Here is a 17800-nt window from a genome sequence, read left to right as displayed (position 1 = left end):
CATGGGTTCTCAACCTGGGGGTGGTGATCCCAGAGTGGGGAAGATTATGACCAAGTCCGGGAGGGTTGCTATATAGAAAAGGATATGAACCACTGTGTGAGGTGAATGAGACTTCAGAAGAGAAGGAAATAACCTGTCTTTTCCATCTTTAATCTGTTTCACTGTAATTTGATGGGGAGCCAAGTGGAAGATTTAGAGACTCAAAGAAATTAGTGATCTAATCATTTGTTAGATTCAGTCATCTAATCCATCTCTCTGCCAATACAAGATTGTTGCCTACGGTATGCTACCTAGTGCTTTGTTGATTCTTGTTTAAATGGTCCAAAGAGTGGTGCTTCCCCCATTTTTCTTTGGGAGACTGTTCTACTACAGTTGAACAGATCTCGTATAAGCATTTTTTTCCTGAAAGTCATCTTTTCCCTTTGTTAATTTCATTCCACTATTTATAGTATGCTCCTTGTACTACACTATATATTTGTGTTTACACTTTACAATCATTCCTAAAGGGTTACCCTGTTTCTCTCTTTTTGTCACCAGTGACGATACATGGCACACACTAGTGTTGGCACACAGGAGCTACCACATGTCGCTGGTCAGCATCAGGATATTCTGGGCTCTTTTTCTTCCTTGCCCTTTTAACTTGCAGATATAAATCAACTGAATGGGAATTTTATTTCTGGATTACCAAACCTAATACTGGCCAGTTTGCACGTCCTCTATTGACAGGCTTGACCAAGAAGCGAAGTATATTTCACCATTGGTGTGGGCCTCCTCGCCTTTTATGTATACAGATTGTCGCAGTCTGTAATTCTACTTGTGATTAATATGTCTTACTCGAGAGACAAAACACTGGGACCCCTGGTGTCACATGACCAGTCTAGGGCGAGTTTTGAGACAGTGTCTCTAGGCGTTGCCCGTCTTGTGTTATTTAATTACTGTTTGCTTAACCAGGAAATGAACTCTGAGATTGACGACAGTGTCCGGAGACGGACTTCTGCGAATAGCGGGAGGTAGGGGGTGCGGGTCCCTCAACTATCAACTTTCTAAAACAAAGCCCAAGTGATTATTAAAACATGACTGAGCTACCCCATTTGTAGTGATCTTTACTGTGTACTCTTCAGCCCAGCAGTAAGCACTTCTGTACGCTTCCTCCCCAGGCTGCTGCTTCAGTAGCTGTGTTCTCCAATCTCTGCTGTTTGTGTGTACTCAGCAGATGGAAGAGATCTGAGTCTTGTTGTCCTTATTAGCCTCATCTGCCCCACAATCTAAAATATATGCTATATACAAGCAAAATGGTTCCTCAGATTGCCTGCCCTCAACAGTCAATGGAGTTTTCATTTGATAATGATGCTGCTCCTATATCAGGTATAACTTCCTGACAGTGAGATCTCTGACTCTGGGTAATGGTCTCTTGAGGGGTGTGGTGGAAGCCTCATTGGTAGGTTATTTAAAACTGGACTGAACAGAGCACTGGAGAATATGCTGGGGAGCACTGACTAGACAAACTACTCTAAAGGCCTTTTCCATCTCTAAATACTATGAACCCTTATTGGTCTGGGGAGGGCCATGTAGTGCCCTGTTTGTTAAGCATGTGATTTCCATGCGGCTTCCAACTCCCATTGGCCTACGGGAATAAAACCAGACTCTCTGGATTTGAACTAGCTCTTGAAAGAGAGTGCAAAGCAGGAAATCTAATCATCAAGCTGTCTTGCACATTTTCCTAGACCAGGGGTCGGCAACCTTTCAGAAGTGCTGTGCCGAGTCTTCATTTATTCACTCTGATTTAAGGTTTCACGTGCCAGTCATACATTTTAACATTTTAGAAGGTCTCTTTCTATGTCTATCATATATAACTAAACTATTGTTGTATGTAAAGTAAATAAGGTTTTAAAAATGTTTAAGAAGCTTCATTTAAAATTAAATTAAAATGCAGAGCCCCCCCTGGACCGGTGGCCAGGACCCAGGCAGTGTGAGTGCCACTGAAAATCAGCTTGCGTGCTGCCTTCGGCGCCCGTGCCATAGGTTGCCTACCCCTGTCCTAGACAAAACTGATATCCAACACCTACCCAAAGAATATGCTTTTGTGACTCTTCCAAAACTGTACCCAAATAGTCAGCCACAATATTCCTCATTCAGTGGCAGTCTCTAGTTTGCATATCAAACACTGCGCTTTAACTATCATATATGGATACTAACAGCTGATCGCAAGTCACTTGACATAACGTAGTCCTGTTCATAGACGGTGAAATAGACAGAAGGGGCAGATGTGGTGCCTCAAATTACCAGAAGCATCTAATTAACACACACAGACTCTGTATTAGGATAAAGAATCAGCAGATTAATTGGTTACACACTGTGCATGGTGGGATAGCAACCTGAAACTTAGGGCCCAGTCTTCTGCCAGAGCAGTCAATGGAAGCAGGATGGAAACCTAAAACTCGAATGGCCCTGATTTTGCAAGCCTTTTGCATACAGAACTCCCATTGACTTCCGTAAGACACAGAGCTTTGTGTAACTGACAGCTCACTGTACCAGACTTGGGAATATTGAGTTTGCTCAGCCTAGTCACTGTCCTTCATTTAGAAAAGTCTGAAGCCACATCAGTGGATTATTTCTTAAAGATTGAAGGTCTTGCTGGACAGGAAAAAGACTACTCGACCCAGAAAGCAGCTAGCTCTGGTGTATCTCTATCCGATCTCCCTGCTCTGTTAGTGCTTCAGTGCCTTGTTCTAAGAACTCCTCCACCTCCTTGCATTTCTCATCTCAGTCTCCAAGCTCTCGAGGATTATAGCAGCATGGTCTGGTCACAGGGGAACGATGATGACCTGGATATTCTCCACATGACCCCTTTTCAATTCATGGCACCCCAGTGCCCTGATCTGGGTCACAAAGCAGCGCCAGAGGAATGTCCTCCTGACTGAGAATCAAGGTCTCACAATATGAAATGGGAACAAGATAAAATGAAATAATAAAAAGGATTAAATGAAAGACAAAGAGAAAGAAAAGAAAAATAGATATTGTACTATAACAAAACCATGGCCACCTAGAACAACACATTTGTCACTAGGCTATATATCGTGGCCACCCAGAACTTCACAGCAACAAATATACAGAATTCAGATTCCATCCTGCTCCAAAAGCATAGGCCTTGAGCCAATGAGAACTCGCCTCTCAGCTGTTAGCAGTATAGGTTTTATGACACACAATTCAGCAATTCTGATTCCATCCTGAAGAGGGCAGTGATGTGTGCACACACATGGTCACACACACACAAACCCTGATTCATTACAATATTAAGAAAACTAAAATCAACTTTTTTCTTCAGGAATTGACTGTCAAGTGTTAATGCTTTTAATGTTAATACTCTAACACAATTACTACATTTATTACCTCAAATAAAAATAACAACACATACCATACATAGCTGCTTTCATCAAGGATCTCAAACTGCTTTTACAAAGATTAATGAACTATGCCTTACAATCCCCCCAACAGATGGGACAACTAAGGCACAGAGATGCTATGTGACTTGCCCAAGGTCAGTTTCTGTCTCTAAGCAAACTCTAGCAAACAGCATGATTCACAATTTGTGTAGGACTCCACATCAAAGCTCTAATGGCCTTCAGTAGACCAGTAAAAGGAGGGTGGCAACAGTGCTGGAGAGGCAGACCTTGCCTGCTGAGACTGAAGACTCCAACGAGGGTTGCCAACCCTCCAGGATTGTCTGGGAGTCCCTCAGGAATTAAAGAATAATCTTTAATTAAAGATTATGCCATGTGATGAAAGCTCCAGGAATACGTCCAACCAAAATTGGCAACCCTAACTGTGTCCTCTCCTAACATTCTCCACATTGTTATTTTCCCTTGCGTTTCTCAGAGTGCAATTAGCTTGTTTGAGACAGTGTGCGCTCAGGTGGCATCACACAGATAAAGACAGGAAAAGTCACAGACAGCCTGGCTAAAAACAGCAATTTTCTGCCTTTGATTGAATAGACATGTATTATTGATATTATTTCATTGTCTGCCAGGGAGCTGAATAACATGATGAATAATGAGGAAACGAAGGCCAGTGGCTGATGCTCAGCATTGCAGGCTATCAAAAGCCCAGACACACCAGGAGCCCATGAATGCTTCACAACAGAGCTGCACTTTCACCGGGTGTTAACATGCACAAGGCACATTGATCACATCCTCCCATCCCATTGTGTTACTCTTGATGGGGGTGGTAGGGTCTTTGCTTTCCAGTGCCCATGCTCCCTGTTTTCCTGCAGGATAACCTCTTTCCAGGTAGTCGTAAACTAGACTTGACGATTAAAGTCCTGTTTCTGAGGAGACAGTTATTGTTAGGAGAGTCTCAGCTGCCTGCTTACAAAACAGACAAACTAGGAATGGGCCAAACCAAAGGTTACCAGTGTTGTGGAAAAGGTCTAGAGATCAGCTCAATGGTGGCCAACCAGTTCTTTCACTTTTGCAGACTAAGGTCTAGATCTGCATGGAGTGCACAAGCAGGGAGCACAAGACTGTGGCACTCGTGCGCAGGGGTGAGCAGAGGTCATTGTGTGAGCCCAGCTGAAGTTCAATGCTAGGCTTAGTGCTCTGCATTGAGCAGTCTTGGGTCTCATGTCCCTTCTGCATCTACTTCCTTAATATCAAGGGTTCAGGCTAAAAAAAGAGTGATGGTGAGACTGGGGTGAGCAGAGTATGAGCATGTCTGAGGAGAAAGGCAGGCGAAGGTACCATTCTCAGCATGCTAATACAGCACTTAAGCATCCTGTTAGGCTTCACTGCTCCAGTTAGACAGCAGTGGCATGGAAGAGACAAAGCCGTAAACTCACTGAGGCAGGAACGGGGCTGTCCCTCCAGAGCATCATATTTGACTGTATTTATGTACTCTGCACCTGTGCTGGGCAATACCAAGCCTAGGACAGCTATTGGACCTGTCAATACCATTGCCTACCACTCGTCTGCATGCTTAACATGTCACTTGCCCAAGTGCCACTGCATAGCATGGAGGTGGACATCTGATCACACATTTCATACATGACACAAGAATAGGGAGATCCAAGTAGCTTGAAGTATTAGCACTTTGTTCACCAGTTCTCAGTGCTCCAAGAAACAGAGGAGTAATAAGAATGCTTTGTGTTTTGTCAGAGGCAGCATGGCATAGTGCATAAGGCACTGGACTGGGAGTCAGGAAAGCTAGGTTTCATTCTTAACTGTGCCACCGGCCGGCTGCGTATCTCTAGCCAAGTCGCTTTGTCCCTCTGCTTCCCCTCCTACCATTTGTCTGTCTAACTGCTTTAGATTATAAACTCTTTGCTGCAGGGACTGTGTGTCTGTACAGCACCTAGCACAATGCTGCTGTCATAATGATCAGAGGACTTTAAAGTAATTTATAAATATTAAATAACCCTCACAACACTGCTATAATGGAGGTTTATTCTTATTAATAATTGTATAGATAGATAAACGGAGGCACCGAAATAGCAGGGGCCTTGTTTGAGGCTGCATAATGAAATAGTGACACAGTTGGAGATGGAACCCAGGAGAGTCGTCTTCCAATGGCTTGCTCTCGGGGCTCAAGTGCAACCTGTCCTGGAGAATCTGTTCAATTACAAAAGGCCAAAAATGGCCCATTAAGAGCTGTCTAAATTTGTCGCTTCCTTACGGGGCATAAATCCATTGCTCCCAAGTACAGCTTATGTTTGGGTTTTGTGTGTGTGTGTGGGGGGGTGTTTCAGTGTATGAAAGTTAAAGGTTTGCAAAACAGAGTGATTAATGGAGCCTGGAAACCGACCCCACCCAGTGGAAAGATAAGGAACAGCAAAGGCAATTTGCCATGCAGTTAATAGTGAGATGGTTGCTACCTTGGTCTTTGCAAAACCTTTGTATTCTAGCCTGATATTTCCTTCATTACACACAACACAGGTCGCCTCTGTGTACTGTGATGGTTCACGGCCTTCCCTGTCCCACTGCTGCCATACATTCCTGGCACCTCAGAGAGGATCATGGTAGTTTATCTCCAACGCTGCCCTCAGGATCAAATAATTTACCAATCTCCTCTATTAAGCCTCTGCTACGCCAAGGTATCCACTAGCATTACACAAAGGTAAGTTACCTGTGACCACTTCTCCAGCATGACCAGCATTGGATCCACATATAACAGCACCCTGTCCTAGGTGAGCCGCTAAAATGATTTGGGACATCTAGGGCCATAAGGCACAGCCTGATTCTACTCTCGTTTACACCATTTGTACACAGCTGTAGGGCTAGTGGGTGCCTCTTGATTTCCCCCAGTGTGAGGGGAGGATCAGACTATTTGTGCACTGCTCTGTGCATAGTTCCATGCATCACTTTACGTTTTTATTCTGAAACACTAAGCAGTAGTTAAATGTGATCAACTTTACTATTTTATTTTCCCTATATTGAGGTTAATTGGCAGATAGATCCACGTTGTGGATGCAAGTGGCTCTCTCTGCATTTAAAATATGGCCTTATTATTTGTATTACAATAAAAGCACTTCGGTATTTGTATCCTGATGCTTTATAAACAATCATATTTTTGCAGTATCAAACTAGGCTAATTGAATCTTTCCTGGGAATCCCTTCAATTCTTCATGTCAAACACCCAGCCACGTTTATTAACAGACCCTTCTTCCCTGAGTGCTGGTTTAATGTAGGACTCACTGTATACCACCCTTGAGTATAACAGGAACACTGAAATAGCTGATGCTGATACAATATTCCCTAGCGAGCTGATATTTACCCTGTTACTACTATACCCTTCCAAAGCCGCCATTGTATAGGAAGGTTGGCTCCTTATCAGCAATGGTGCAACTTGTCAGTCTGAGTCTAAATGCCTTCCATTGACTACTAGGGCTATTTTAAACTCATTGCCTTTTCTTGTGACCAACAGCTTTTTCGATGTGTGCGACACCCAGGCTGGGTCAGGCAGCCAGACATCACAAAACACAGCCTGAGGCATCCTCATGCCTTGCAGCTGTCACATTTCCCTTGGCCTGGCTTCCCAACAAAGGAGGCTGGAGAAGTTAACTCCCAGTTCAGGGGCTGCATCTCCACTACATCCCCCACAAGCTCACACCCTGCAATCTTTGCTTCACAGCCTTATATTGCTTGATATTGGAGTTTTGTGGATGCAGTGAGAGCGCACGCATTGTTGTGGGTGTGTTGGAGGTGCACGCATTGATGCGTGCATCCCCATTGAACCCTCTGAAAAGTGGTTCTTTTTTACTGGGCTTTTGTTTGTCCTTGACAGAGCTCTCAACATGCTGGCACTACAATGCAGAAGAAGGATGGAGGTGTTTCAGGGGCCAGGGAACTGAAACCATCCAGCAAACTCCATAGGATTTGAACATAAGAACATAAGAACATAAGAAAGGCCGTACCGGGTCAGACCAAAGGTCCATCTAGCCCAGTATCTGTCTACCGACAGTGGCCAATGCCAGGTGCCCCTGAGGGAGTGAACCTAACAGGCAATGATCAAGTGATCTCTCTCCTGCCATCCATCTCCATCCTCTGACGAACAGAGGCTAGGGACACCATTCTTACCCATCCTGGCTAATAGCCATTTATGGACTTAGCCACCATGAATTTATCCAGTCCCCTTTTAAACATTGTTATAGTCCTAGCCTTCACAACCTCCTCAGGTAAGGAGTTCCACAAGTTGACTGTGCGCTGCGTGAAGAAGAACTTCCTTTTATTTGTTTTAAACCTGCTGCCTATAAATTTCATTTGAAGTTCTCCAAATGAACCCCAACACTGGCCCCACCACCCCTTCCAATTCGCCACCAGCTATTAAAGCTTAAAATGTGACCCCTAGTCTACAGCATCCTCTCACTTGCTCTTTTCATGATCCAGTGTGAAGTGACTCCCTATCACACAGAGTCTCTTGTCTTCATGGGCAAAGTGTCAGGCCTAGCAAAGGAATTGTCCTTGGAGTCACTTCAGTTTCAGGGTGAAGATTGCTGAGGAGATAAAGGTGTAGCTGGGAATGGGGTCATGTCAGGGAGGGCAGCTTGTCTTAAGAGGCAGCTAGGAGGGGTGATCTGGCTGAATACTCCCCCTGGACTCCCAGAGTCCTGACACTGAAGTCTGAGGCCTTATCTCTGGAAGAGTAGTTACATTTAAACCTGGGCTGTGGTTCAGACCTTCTAAGTGCAGGATCCTCCTCAAGCTTTCTGGGATGCTCTGAGGCATTCAAAGCACAGCTAGCATGGGAGAAGCCCAAAGGCTTGTGCTTCTCCAAACCTTCTCTGAATCTCTAGAGAACAACACTGGACTGGTTATCTCACAAAAGCAGCCCTTCTGAGGGCATCTTCTTGTTTCTATTTCTGTTCCTGTAGGAATTTCAGAGAAAGTGAGAGGGCAGTTTGAGTCTGCGGGCTAGTGGGGTCTGAACTGTAAGTTCATATCCAGATCTGAGCACCGCTAAAGTTCACAGCTATGCGGTTAGTTCATCTCATTGTAGCACAAAGAACCAGCACCAATTTTAGGTCTGGATCAAGTTCAAAGGGTGGGATGGATTTGGTTTGGAAGTTTTTCTAGTACTGAGTGAAGGTTTGGAAATGAAAAGATCCCTTATTTCACTTGAACCTGTATATGCCTATACCTAACTGGAACCCAGATTTGCCAATTGCCATCCCTAATTCTGATACTCTCCTCTATGCAGGCAAAGAAGACTCCAAAATCCATTGTTTATCCTTCGGAGTCTGCAACAGAAAAGTCAAGTGTCACCTTCTTACCAGTTGTGTGGATGTAAGTAAATAAGCATATGTAGCAGGCACGCACATTGGGGATGATTCCAGAGCTCCTGTAAATTAGCTAAGTAGGGGGCGGAAAAAGAGAGAATCTCCCTCAGTTATGTAAGAGACGTGCACCCCTTTTGGTGGTTTTAACCAAGTAGAATCACAGAGGTTAAAAAAACTACAGCATCCTCATCTGGGAGTTTTCTAACCTGATACCATCTGCCAGAGATTTAAAGAAGGGGATTCAAGTGCATAATTAACCAAAAAGAGCACATTCTCAAAATCAGCTTTAACTTGAATAATGAAAAGCACCAAGTGATGTTACCAAGGGTTTCTGGATTGAGGGTGCACTTATAGAACCCTGACCAAAACAAAACTTGGAGAAGACAGGCTTGCTTTTCTACTTCTTTACATCATTTTTATGCCAGTCCAATTCCAGCATGGTCCAATGGAGTTAGACTGCTGTAAAAATTATGCAACCCAGTGGAAATCAAAGCCCTTGGTTTTTTTATAAAACAGATACACCAAAACACTCCAAACGTATCATTTTGTCCATCATTTAAATTGTTTGCAGAATGGAGGTGCCGGCAAGTCCTAAAGGTTCCTTCGTACTCACACAGAGCTCATCCCCAGGAGAGCAGGGATTCAAAGGGGGCCAGCTGTTCAAACAATTCCAGGAAACCTGTGTACAAATCTGACTTTTTTTTTTCTTCTTCTTCAGAAAATGAGCCTTAAAAAAAGAAACAACAGAAAACAACACCTCCCCCACCCCAAACTGGAAGCCTTGGAAATCTCCAACGAACAGGCAAAAATCAAGCGTGCAAAGCAAATCATAATACTTGGGGATCGACAATCCACATTTCATCAGAGTGAAGTAAGTATATCCCAGCTAGACACCAGTCAGAATCACATGTTCTGGACACAGCAAGAAGATCTTATCAGCTAGGTGATTTCATGCCTTTATTCAGGCTAATTTTCCCTCGGGAGGGGGAAACCATAAACCAAAACAACCAACTCCAGTTGTTGGAGTTTTTTTTTTTTTAATCCAAATTCAGCTCTGCTAGGCCAGCCCAAAACAGTTGTTTTAGCAAGATTAGCTCATTTCCAAATCCATGGTACTATTTTTGGCATCCAGACATGTGTACCTCTGCCAACTCCCCAAGCGACTGTGCTTCTGAACTCTTTCATGTTTTACAATTGCTCTGTGTTGTCTGAAGATTTTGCTACAAGAGGGAGAAGACATCACTTCATTGGGTAGTTGGACAATTTTTCTGCACTTCATCATTGCAAGGCTGTGTTTTGACAGGACAGCTAATGCTCCCTTGGCACCCAGAAGACTTGTTTGAGAAGACAACAAAAGGAGGCGGGAGTGGTGGGGGTAGGAAATACAATCCACTGTCAGTATTCTTTAACTATACCATCACTTTCTGAGGGAAGGACAACAGAGGGTTGAAATTTATTCTATTCACCATCAATCACAATGAGCCAATAATGGCCCAAGGTTTTTGTGGGGAGTCTGGAAAGCTGGGTATGCAGGGCCACAGGCAGAATTCCATAATCCTGAAATTCTGGAGGGTGGAATTCTCCATCGTAAGTGGAGGGCTCAGTGCTGTGACCCCTCTCTTCCTTCTGCAGATTAAGTTCTATGGCATGGGCTCTTCTCTGGCCATCTGTCAGCAATTTCTCCCCACCTCCAATCCCCAGAGTGCAGGACTAAGAAAGAGGCTCACAACTTTTCAGATCAGATCTCATTGCAACGATCACACGTGTCATCCCTCAACCTCCAAGAGACTCCAGATCTGTGGATCTGGTGCCATATCCACTCATGTCAATAGATAGTCTCCCATTGACATTAGTGGGCATTGGATCAGGACCTACCTGAGCCTGCTGGCTGGTTGCCTCCGCTTCCCTTCTTAGGTCTGTGGGCTCTGCCATATTCAACAGAAGTAACTCCTTACCATAGTTCTGAAGAAATGCAATGATCATAGCTCAGATATTCCTGGGCTAGCTGTAAGCACGGAGCGGGGAGAGATGGCTACTTGAGGGTACACCTACACAGCCCACGCCAGTGTGTCTCCCAGCCCAGGTGGACAGACTCGTAGGGCTTGCACTACCATGCTAAAAATAGCTGTGGAGACATTGCGGCGTGGGCTAGAGCTTGGGCTCTGAAGCCTAGAGAGGGGGTGGATGTCAGAGCCTGACCTCCAGCCTGAGCAGCAATTTCAAAGCACTGTCTACACAGCTATTTCTAGAGTGCTACCGTGAGCCTCGCAACCACGTGTCTTTCGACCTGGGCTGGGAGGCTCGCTGCCATGGGCTGTGTAAACATATCCAAGAGTCAAGGATGTTTTCGTCCTTGTTTTTCTTCCCTTCCCCCTTGAGTGTTTCCTATATTCCCCAGATTGTTCCAGATCTCTTACTTTATGGACGAGGCTGGGATCCCCCTGGCTACTCTCCTCATCTTCTGAACTCTTCTGTTCCTCATCTGATGTGACGTCCTCCACGGGTACCACAGAGACAGGGCACACCTTGTAAGGCTCGGTATAGGCACTGTAAGCAAAAGGAACAGATCAGCCCATCACATTCTCACCATGCACTCCTTGTCACTGTTACTCAGACATAAGTATTCCATAGGCAGCCCAGACACAGCTAGTGGCAGGTAAACCCTGTAGGTCTGTTAAACTTGGGAAGCAGGATTCCTGGAGCTTCCTGCTTTTTGATAGTAAGTTCATAGGCTGCCAAGAATGTGAAACATAATAGGAGGAAAGTTAACGAAACTCTTTAAACCTCCCAAAAAGTTTGGTGTTTTGGTTCAGTCCAAGCTTGGGACAGAAGTTTGACCGGGTTCATATTTTACGGCCACAATTCGAACTGGTTTACCCTTTGCTAGATCCAACTACCCAAAATGAATATAATAAAATAATAATGACTAACAATGATAATTAATTATAGAGCTTAGATACTGTGATGCTGGGTTCTCTAGGGATACTTCAGATCAGGGGGAGGCAACCTCTGGTACGAGTGCCGAAGGCGGCACGTGAGCTGATTTTCAGTGGCACTCACACTGCCCAGGTCCTGGCCACCGGTCCTAGGGGCTCTGCATTTTAATTTAATTTTAAATGGAGCTTCTTAAACATTTTAAAAACAGTATTTACTTTACATACAACAATAGTTTAGTTATATATTATAGACTTATAGAAAGAGACCTTCTAAAAACGTTCAAATGTATTACTGGCACGTGAAACCTTAAATTAGAGTGAATAAATGAAGACTCGGCACACCACTTCTGAAAGGTTGCCGACCCCTGCTTCAGATCAATAAAACAGCACAATAGTAACACCAATAACCATAGATAAAGTGCTAGGAATGGGCTCAAACCAAATCCTCGGATCTAAATATTTATGAATTGTTTCAGTGGAATCTGAACCCAGATCCAGATTCCACAGCTCTGGCTCATCTCTGTATTTCATAGCACCTTCCACCTGAGGATCTCAAATAATTTTGCCAATGTGGATGAATCTTGAGCCTGAATGCCAGTCACAGAGCACTATGAAGATGGCCATGGGTGAGTTAGTGTGACTAAGTGCTGGATTTGCCCTGGATTTCACCTAGAAAGTCCACTACGAAGGGAGTTTACAACAGTACATATAGGCTGCAATTTCACTGGCACTGGGGTAAAGGTAAATGGGGCACAACCCCAACTCCACAACCCCAAATGTGGTGAGCACAGGCTAGGGAGAAGCCATGGCCAGAGAAATCACTGATCTCCTGCGGAGTATCTATGGTGGGGGCTTTATGCATTTCCCAGCGGAAACTAAAGCTGTCCTACCAAGGTGTAATCCCCCAAGGAATGGCTGCTGGTGGAAACATCACCTGCCCCTCCTCAATATGAATCAGCACTACAGTGACTGGACACCCACTGACACAGAAAAAGTTTTTTTTGCCAAAGGTAGAGTATGAATCTAGCCCTTAGTCCTTATTCTCTGAGGGCCCAATCTAAACCTGCTGAAGAGAATGACTGAGGAGACTCAATGGGCTTTTTTCATTCAGGCCTGATTTTTCATTCAGGAATGCAGCTCCCTGCTGAGGAGAAATTGTTTGATTTTTACATTTATTTATAAACAGTTAGACAGCCCTGCCACAGCTCCTCCAAGATCCTCATTGCCGGACTGCAGCGGAGATCGCTCCAATGGCTCAGAGGGGAGAGAGGCTTCAGGGAGCTGCTCTGCATACTCTGCCGCAAGAGGATGGTGGTAGGTAGAGATTGAGCCTCTTCTGCTCCTAAGCATTGTCTTCCCTTGTTTATTATTAGTGTCTGTGGTTTTTCAGTGTGGGCGGCATCACTGCACTTCCTAAACCCTGCCTAGCTGCAACAACAAAGGAGCCTCTGTGGATCAGCTCCACCCCTCACTTCCAAGCTTTTATTGATGGTAATTGCATTATTACTTTACTTTCCTCACTCCCAGTGCCTGAAATATATACAACTCGAAGGCTAGCTTATCTTCACTAACCCTCTCATCCATCAGGGAGTCTGACAATGTGGAGTCACAGGTTGCTATTTTAAAAGTGATGTATGTGGGTGGCATTGGCAGCAGAACGCTAGGGGCAGATGCTCCCAAAGCATATCATTTTAAAGGGGTGTCTAGACAAACTCTATTAGTATTTCTACTGCTGTCCCATCCTCCTCTGGTTCTGTTACCTATGGTCTGTCCTCAAGCTGAGTCAGGCTTCGAGGCGTAACTCTCTTCTTGAATCTCTGATTGTCTTAAACTCTTCTCCCATCCTAATACCCAGATCCAAAACTCATTAAAATCAATGGCAGGCTTTCCATTGACTACAGCGGGCTTTGGATCAGGCCCTAAATACAAATGTCTCCTTTTCACGTATTAACTCTGCTCCACCAGCTCTGCCTCATTTCATCCTACACCCTGTCCTACTCCCTACCCACCCCCCCGATCTTCTCTCCTCATTGCTCTCTTTGACTTTTCTGTCCACTCCTTTCTCCCTCGCCTACATATGCCTCAGCCTCCCAACCCAATATAAACCTCATGCCCTCTCTCTTTTCCTTCAAAATCCTTCTGAAAGCCCAGCTGTTCCTAATGGCCATAAGTCCTCTATGAGGGGGTGCTCATCCCACACTACAATGGAGGGGTTAAGGTGGCTCAGAAGGGCTAATTAGCTGGGTAGGCTGCACCTTGGGGGAGATTAAGGCTTGATAGCAAGCGCTAATTGAAGATGTAGCCCATCTGGGCAGGAGTAGCTGGAGGCTTGATAAAGCCAGGAAGTCAGAGTAGAAGGGGAACAGAGTGGAGGTCTGCAGTCACTCTCTGGGACTAGGGAGGAGTGAAGAAGGAAACCCAGGGGCAGAGCAGATGCCTGGGGATCCACACATTGAGGGAAGGAGTTACCCAGAAGGGTGTTGGAGAAGAAAGCCAGCAGAGGGCAGAGTAGGAAGAAGCCTATGGAAATGGCAGCAAGGGTTGAGATGGTACAGACCTTGGCTGCTGATTGTAAGGTCCCTGGGTTGGAACACAGTGGTGGGCAGGCCCAGGTTTCCCTACCAGCTATTGTGGAAGTGGCACAGTCTTGGCTGGGAAGACTGTGTGGAGTAGTACCAGACAGCGGGTCTGATGAGACTTTGTTACTCCAGGAGGGGAAAACTGCATAGTGTCCTGGCCAGAAAGCCAGGCCTCGGAGAGGAAGCACTGCGACTCCTAGGCAGCAAGAGGGGCTGCAGCACTAGCGAGTAACAGAATGAAGCCTCAGCCCAGGCAGAGCTAATCCCCAGATGCAGCCACAAGGGGGAGGCCCAGTGGTGAGTGGACCCTGTTTGGTGGAGAATGCAGGCATGACAACTGACCAACACGAGGAGTCTGAAGGCCTGCAATTAGGGTTTCCAATTTTCTAATCTCACAAAACTGAACACCCTAGCCCCACCCCTTCCCCAAGGCCCCGCCCCTTTCCCAAAGCCCTGCCCCAGCTCACTACATTCCCCCTCCCTCGGTGGCTTGCTCTCCCCCTCTGTCACTCACTTTCACTGGGATGGAGCAGGGGGTTGGGGTGCGGGATGGGGTGAGGGCTGTAACTGGGGGTGCAGACTCTGGGGTGGGGCCAATAATGAGGGGTTCAGGATGCGGGAGGGGGCTCCGGGTGGGGGCAGGGAGTTGGAGTGTGTGTGGGGGGTGAAGGCTCCAGCTGGGGGTGCAGGCTCTGAGATGGAGCTGGAGATGAGGGGTTTGGGGTGCAGGAGGGGGCTCCATGCTGGGGGTGGGGCCGAGGATTCGGAATGTGGGAGGAGACTGCAGGTTGAGGCAGGGGTTGGAGTGTGTGTGGGGTGAAGGCTCCAGCCAGGGGTGCAGGCTCTGGGGTGAGGCTGGGGATGAGGGGTTTGGGGTGCAGGAGGGGGCTCCACGCTGCGGGGGGGCGAGGGATTCAGAATGTGGGGTGGGGGCTGTGGGTTGAGGCAGGGGGTTGGGATGTGAGAGGCGGTATGGGCTCTGGGCTGAGGGTGCGGGCTCTGGGGTGGGGCCGGGGATGAGGAGTTCAGGGTGTAGGAGGGGGCTCTGGGCTGGGGCAGGGGGTTGGGGTGTGGGGGGTGATGGCTCTGACTGGGGGTGCGGGCTCTGGGGTGGGCCCGGGGATGAAGGGTTTGGGGTGCAGGAGGGGGCTCTGAGATTCTGGGGGATAGGGCTGGGACAGGGGGTTGGGGCATAGGCTTACCTCGGGTGGCTCCCGGTCAGCGATGCAGCGGGACTAAGGCAGCTCCCTGCCTGTCCTGGCTCCATGCTGCATCCTGGAAGGTGGTACAGTTCCTAGGTGGGGGGGGGGGGATGGGAGGGACAGGAGACTCCACACGCTGCTCTTGCCTGCAGGCACCGCCCCCCAGCTCCCATTGGCCACAGTTCCCAGCCAATGGGAGTGCGGAGCCGGTGCTCGGGGCGGGGACAGCACATGGAGCCCTGTGCCCCCGCCCCACCTAGGAGCCGGAGCTGCTGGCTGCTTCTGGGGTGCAGTGCAATGCCAGGACACATAGGGACCAGCCTGCCTTAGACCTGCAACACCGCTGACTGGACTTTTAATGGCCTGGTCGGCGGTGCTGACCAGAGCTGCCAGGGTCCCTTTTCAACCGGGCATTCTGGTCGAAAACTGGACACCTGGCAATTCTGCCTGCAATAGGGAAAGGACAGGGAAAGGGGACTATGGAGCCACCATGTACGGAAGCCTTCTTTGCAGTGGAGAGATATACCCTACTGAGCTGGGTACCTAGGCAAGGAACTGACTATTGGGAATTAAAAATTGGCCATGCTGGTTAAAGAGCCTGAAATAACATACAGTTGGGAATAGAGTATCCACATCTTTGATGCGTAATAACATCTGTTTATTCTCAGGACACACTACCAAGAGCAGAGAGCACATTGGTTGGTGAATGACTTGTGCTAAGTGATAACTGCTCTAATGACTGCGTGGGCTTTTTGTGTGATATCACAGCACAAGGTAGCTGAAAATCTCTGTTAATTGTTGGCACATGAGTCACTAGTGAAAAGAGTGAGGCTTTTATTTTTCAATTCCTCTTCCCACCCTTGTGAATAGACAAGGATTCCCCCATTTCTCTAGCCCGCTGGGTGACTCTGCCCTCTGATAGAGCCGCACATTCTGATCCTTGGCCATCACCAGTCCTCAGGTGAACAGTGACAGAAGACTAAGTATAAGAAATAAAAACATGCCACAATCATCTACAGAAATGGCTCGAGGCAAAGCCTGCTTAAGTCTGATCTCACTCACACCAGCGTACAGAGGGAGTAACCCTGCTGCAATCAATGGAAAACGATTGTAAGTGAGAGGAGAAGGAAGTTTGGCCACTAGAGCCTCTTAAGTTATTTTGCCTCATTAGCTATGGAAAGGACAAAGATAATGAACTTTGTCCTATGATGATGTATAATGAAGATGCCTGGAAAATGCAGTATTGTTCTGGCTAGATCCTCCAGCCTTTCAGGACTCCTGATTCCATGAATCAAGGAAAATATTGGGAACTGGAATGTAATATGCTGTAAGGCAGGGTTCCCTTCAGGATCTTTGTAGGTTCTGAATCCTTCACTTCCTGACCTGTCTAGATTTACTTTTCTGCGTAATGCACCATCGATAAACTAGGATGATAATTATGCTAGAGTGCTAGTCAAAAGTTTGCACTCACTACAGTGCAGCGTCAATTACCTGAAGCTGATGACACAGAAAGTATTGAAATATCCACATCTTTCTCCAAGCTTTTCACTAGCTGCCAGATCTTTCTCCTGACAACACTTACTCTATGGACAAATTTTCCTCCTCCCTTTATAATTACAGTACTGAGGGCAAGATAAGGTCATGGGGTACTAGTTCCGTATACTTGGGAAATATTTTTGATGAGAATCTAAGCTGTGCAAGTTGTGTCAATGTACTATGGGGATGGTTGTCCTGACAATGCATGATGATGATTGATATTTTGGCACTTCAACTTCTGATCCTGGGCTGGGGGGAGGAGGCAGAAAGTTCTGAGGCCAGGCAAAGGTGAATTGTGATAAAAAGAAAAGTTAAGAGAACTCCTCTCTCTTCCGCTACCTCCCTTCCCTACCCAAAAATGTGCCATTTGAGTTTGGCTGAAGAGTCATATTTTATCTGAACTGGTTCACTCCTCTCTCATTATAAACGTCCATGAGTTAAACAGAAGGAATTCAAGAGCCTTTTTGTTCTATCTCCTTCTGCCAGTTTTGGTTTGAAATTTGCCTGTTTAAAAGATTAAAGATTATTTAATTTAGGATCTACCATAACATGTTATCCAAGATCTTGGGGATGAGGAAAGACCTGGTAACCTAAAGCTTCTTCCCAAAGGATTATAATAACAATTAATAATTTAATAATATCTCATTAATTCCATCATGCATTTTTAAAACGACAAGTGATTTAGTGGCATTATCTTCTGAATGGGGCTGGAAAGAAATATGAATGAGAGATGGGTTTTGTTGCCATAGATATTCAGGGCACACAAACTGCACACTTACA

At 46.2% G+C, this 17800-nt stretch overlaps 1 protein-coding gene across 3 annotated transcripts in view; it reads right to left on the bottom strand.

Moving 5' to 3' along the window:
• Window positions 1–17800, bottom strand: part of FGD5 (FYVE, RhoGEF and PH domain containing 5) — a 153048-nt gene that overhangs the window by 77482 nt on the left and 57766 nt on the right. For all 3 annotated transcript variants that reach the window (XM_039482230.1, XM_039482233.1, XM_039482231.1), the window contains exon 3: window positions 11185–11314. In XM_039482230.1, coding sequence (XP_039338164.1) covers window positions 11185–11314 — 130 coding nt within the window. The remainder of the gene's footprint in view (window positions 1–11184; window positions 11315–17800) is intronic.

This window comes from Mauremys reevesii, linkage group 7, assembly GCF_016161935.1.
Source record: "Mauremys reevesii isolate NIE-2019 linkage group 7, ASM1616193v1, whole genome shotgun sequence".
NCBI lineage: Eukaryota > Metazoa > Chordata > Testudines > Geoemydidae > Mauremys > Mauremys reevesii.
The sequence above is the reverse complement of the archived record's forward strand: the minus strand, read 5'-3'. Positions and strand labels throughout refer to the sequence as shown.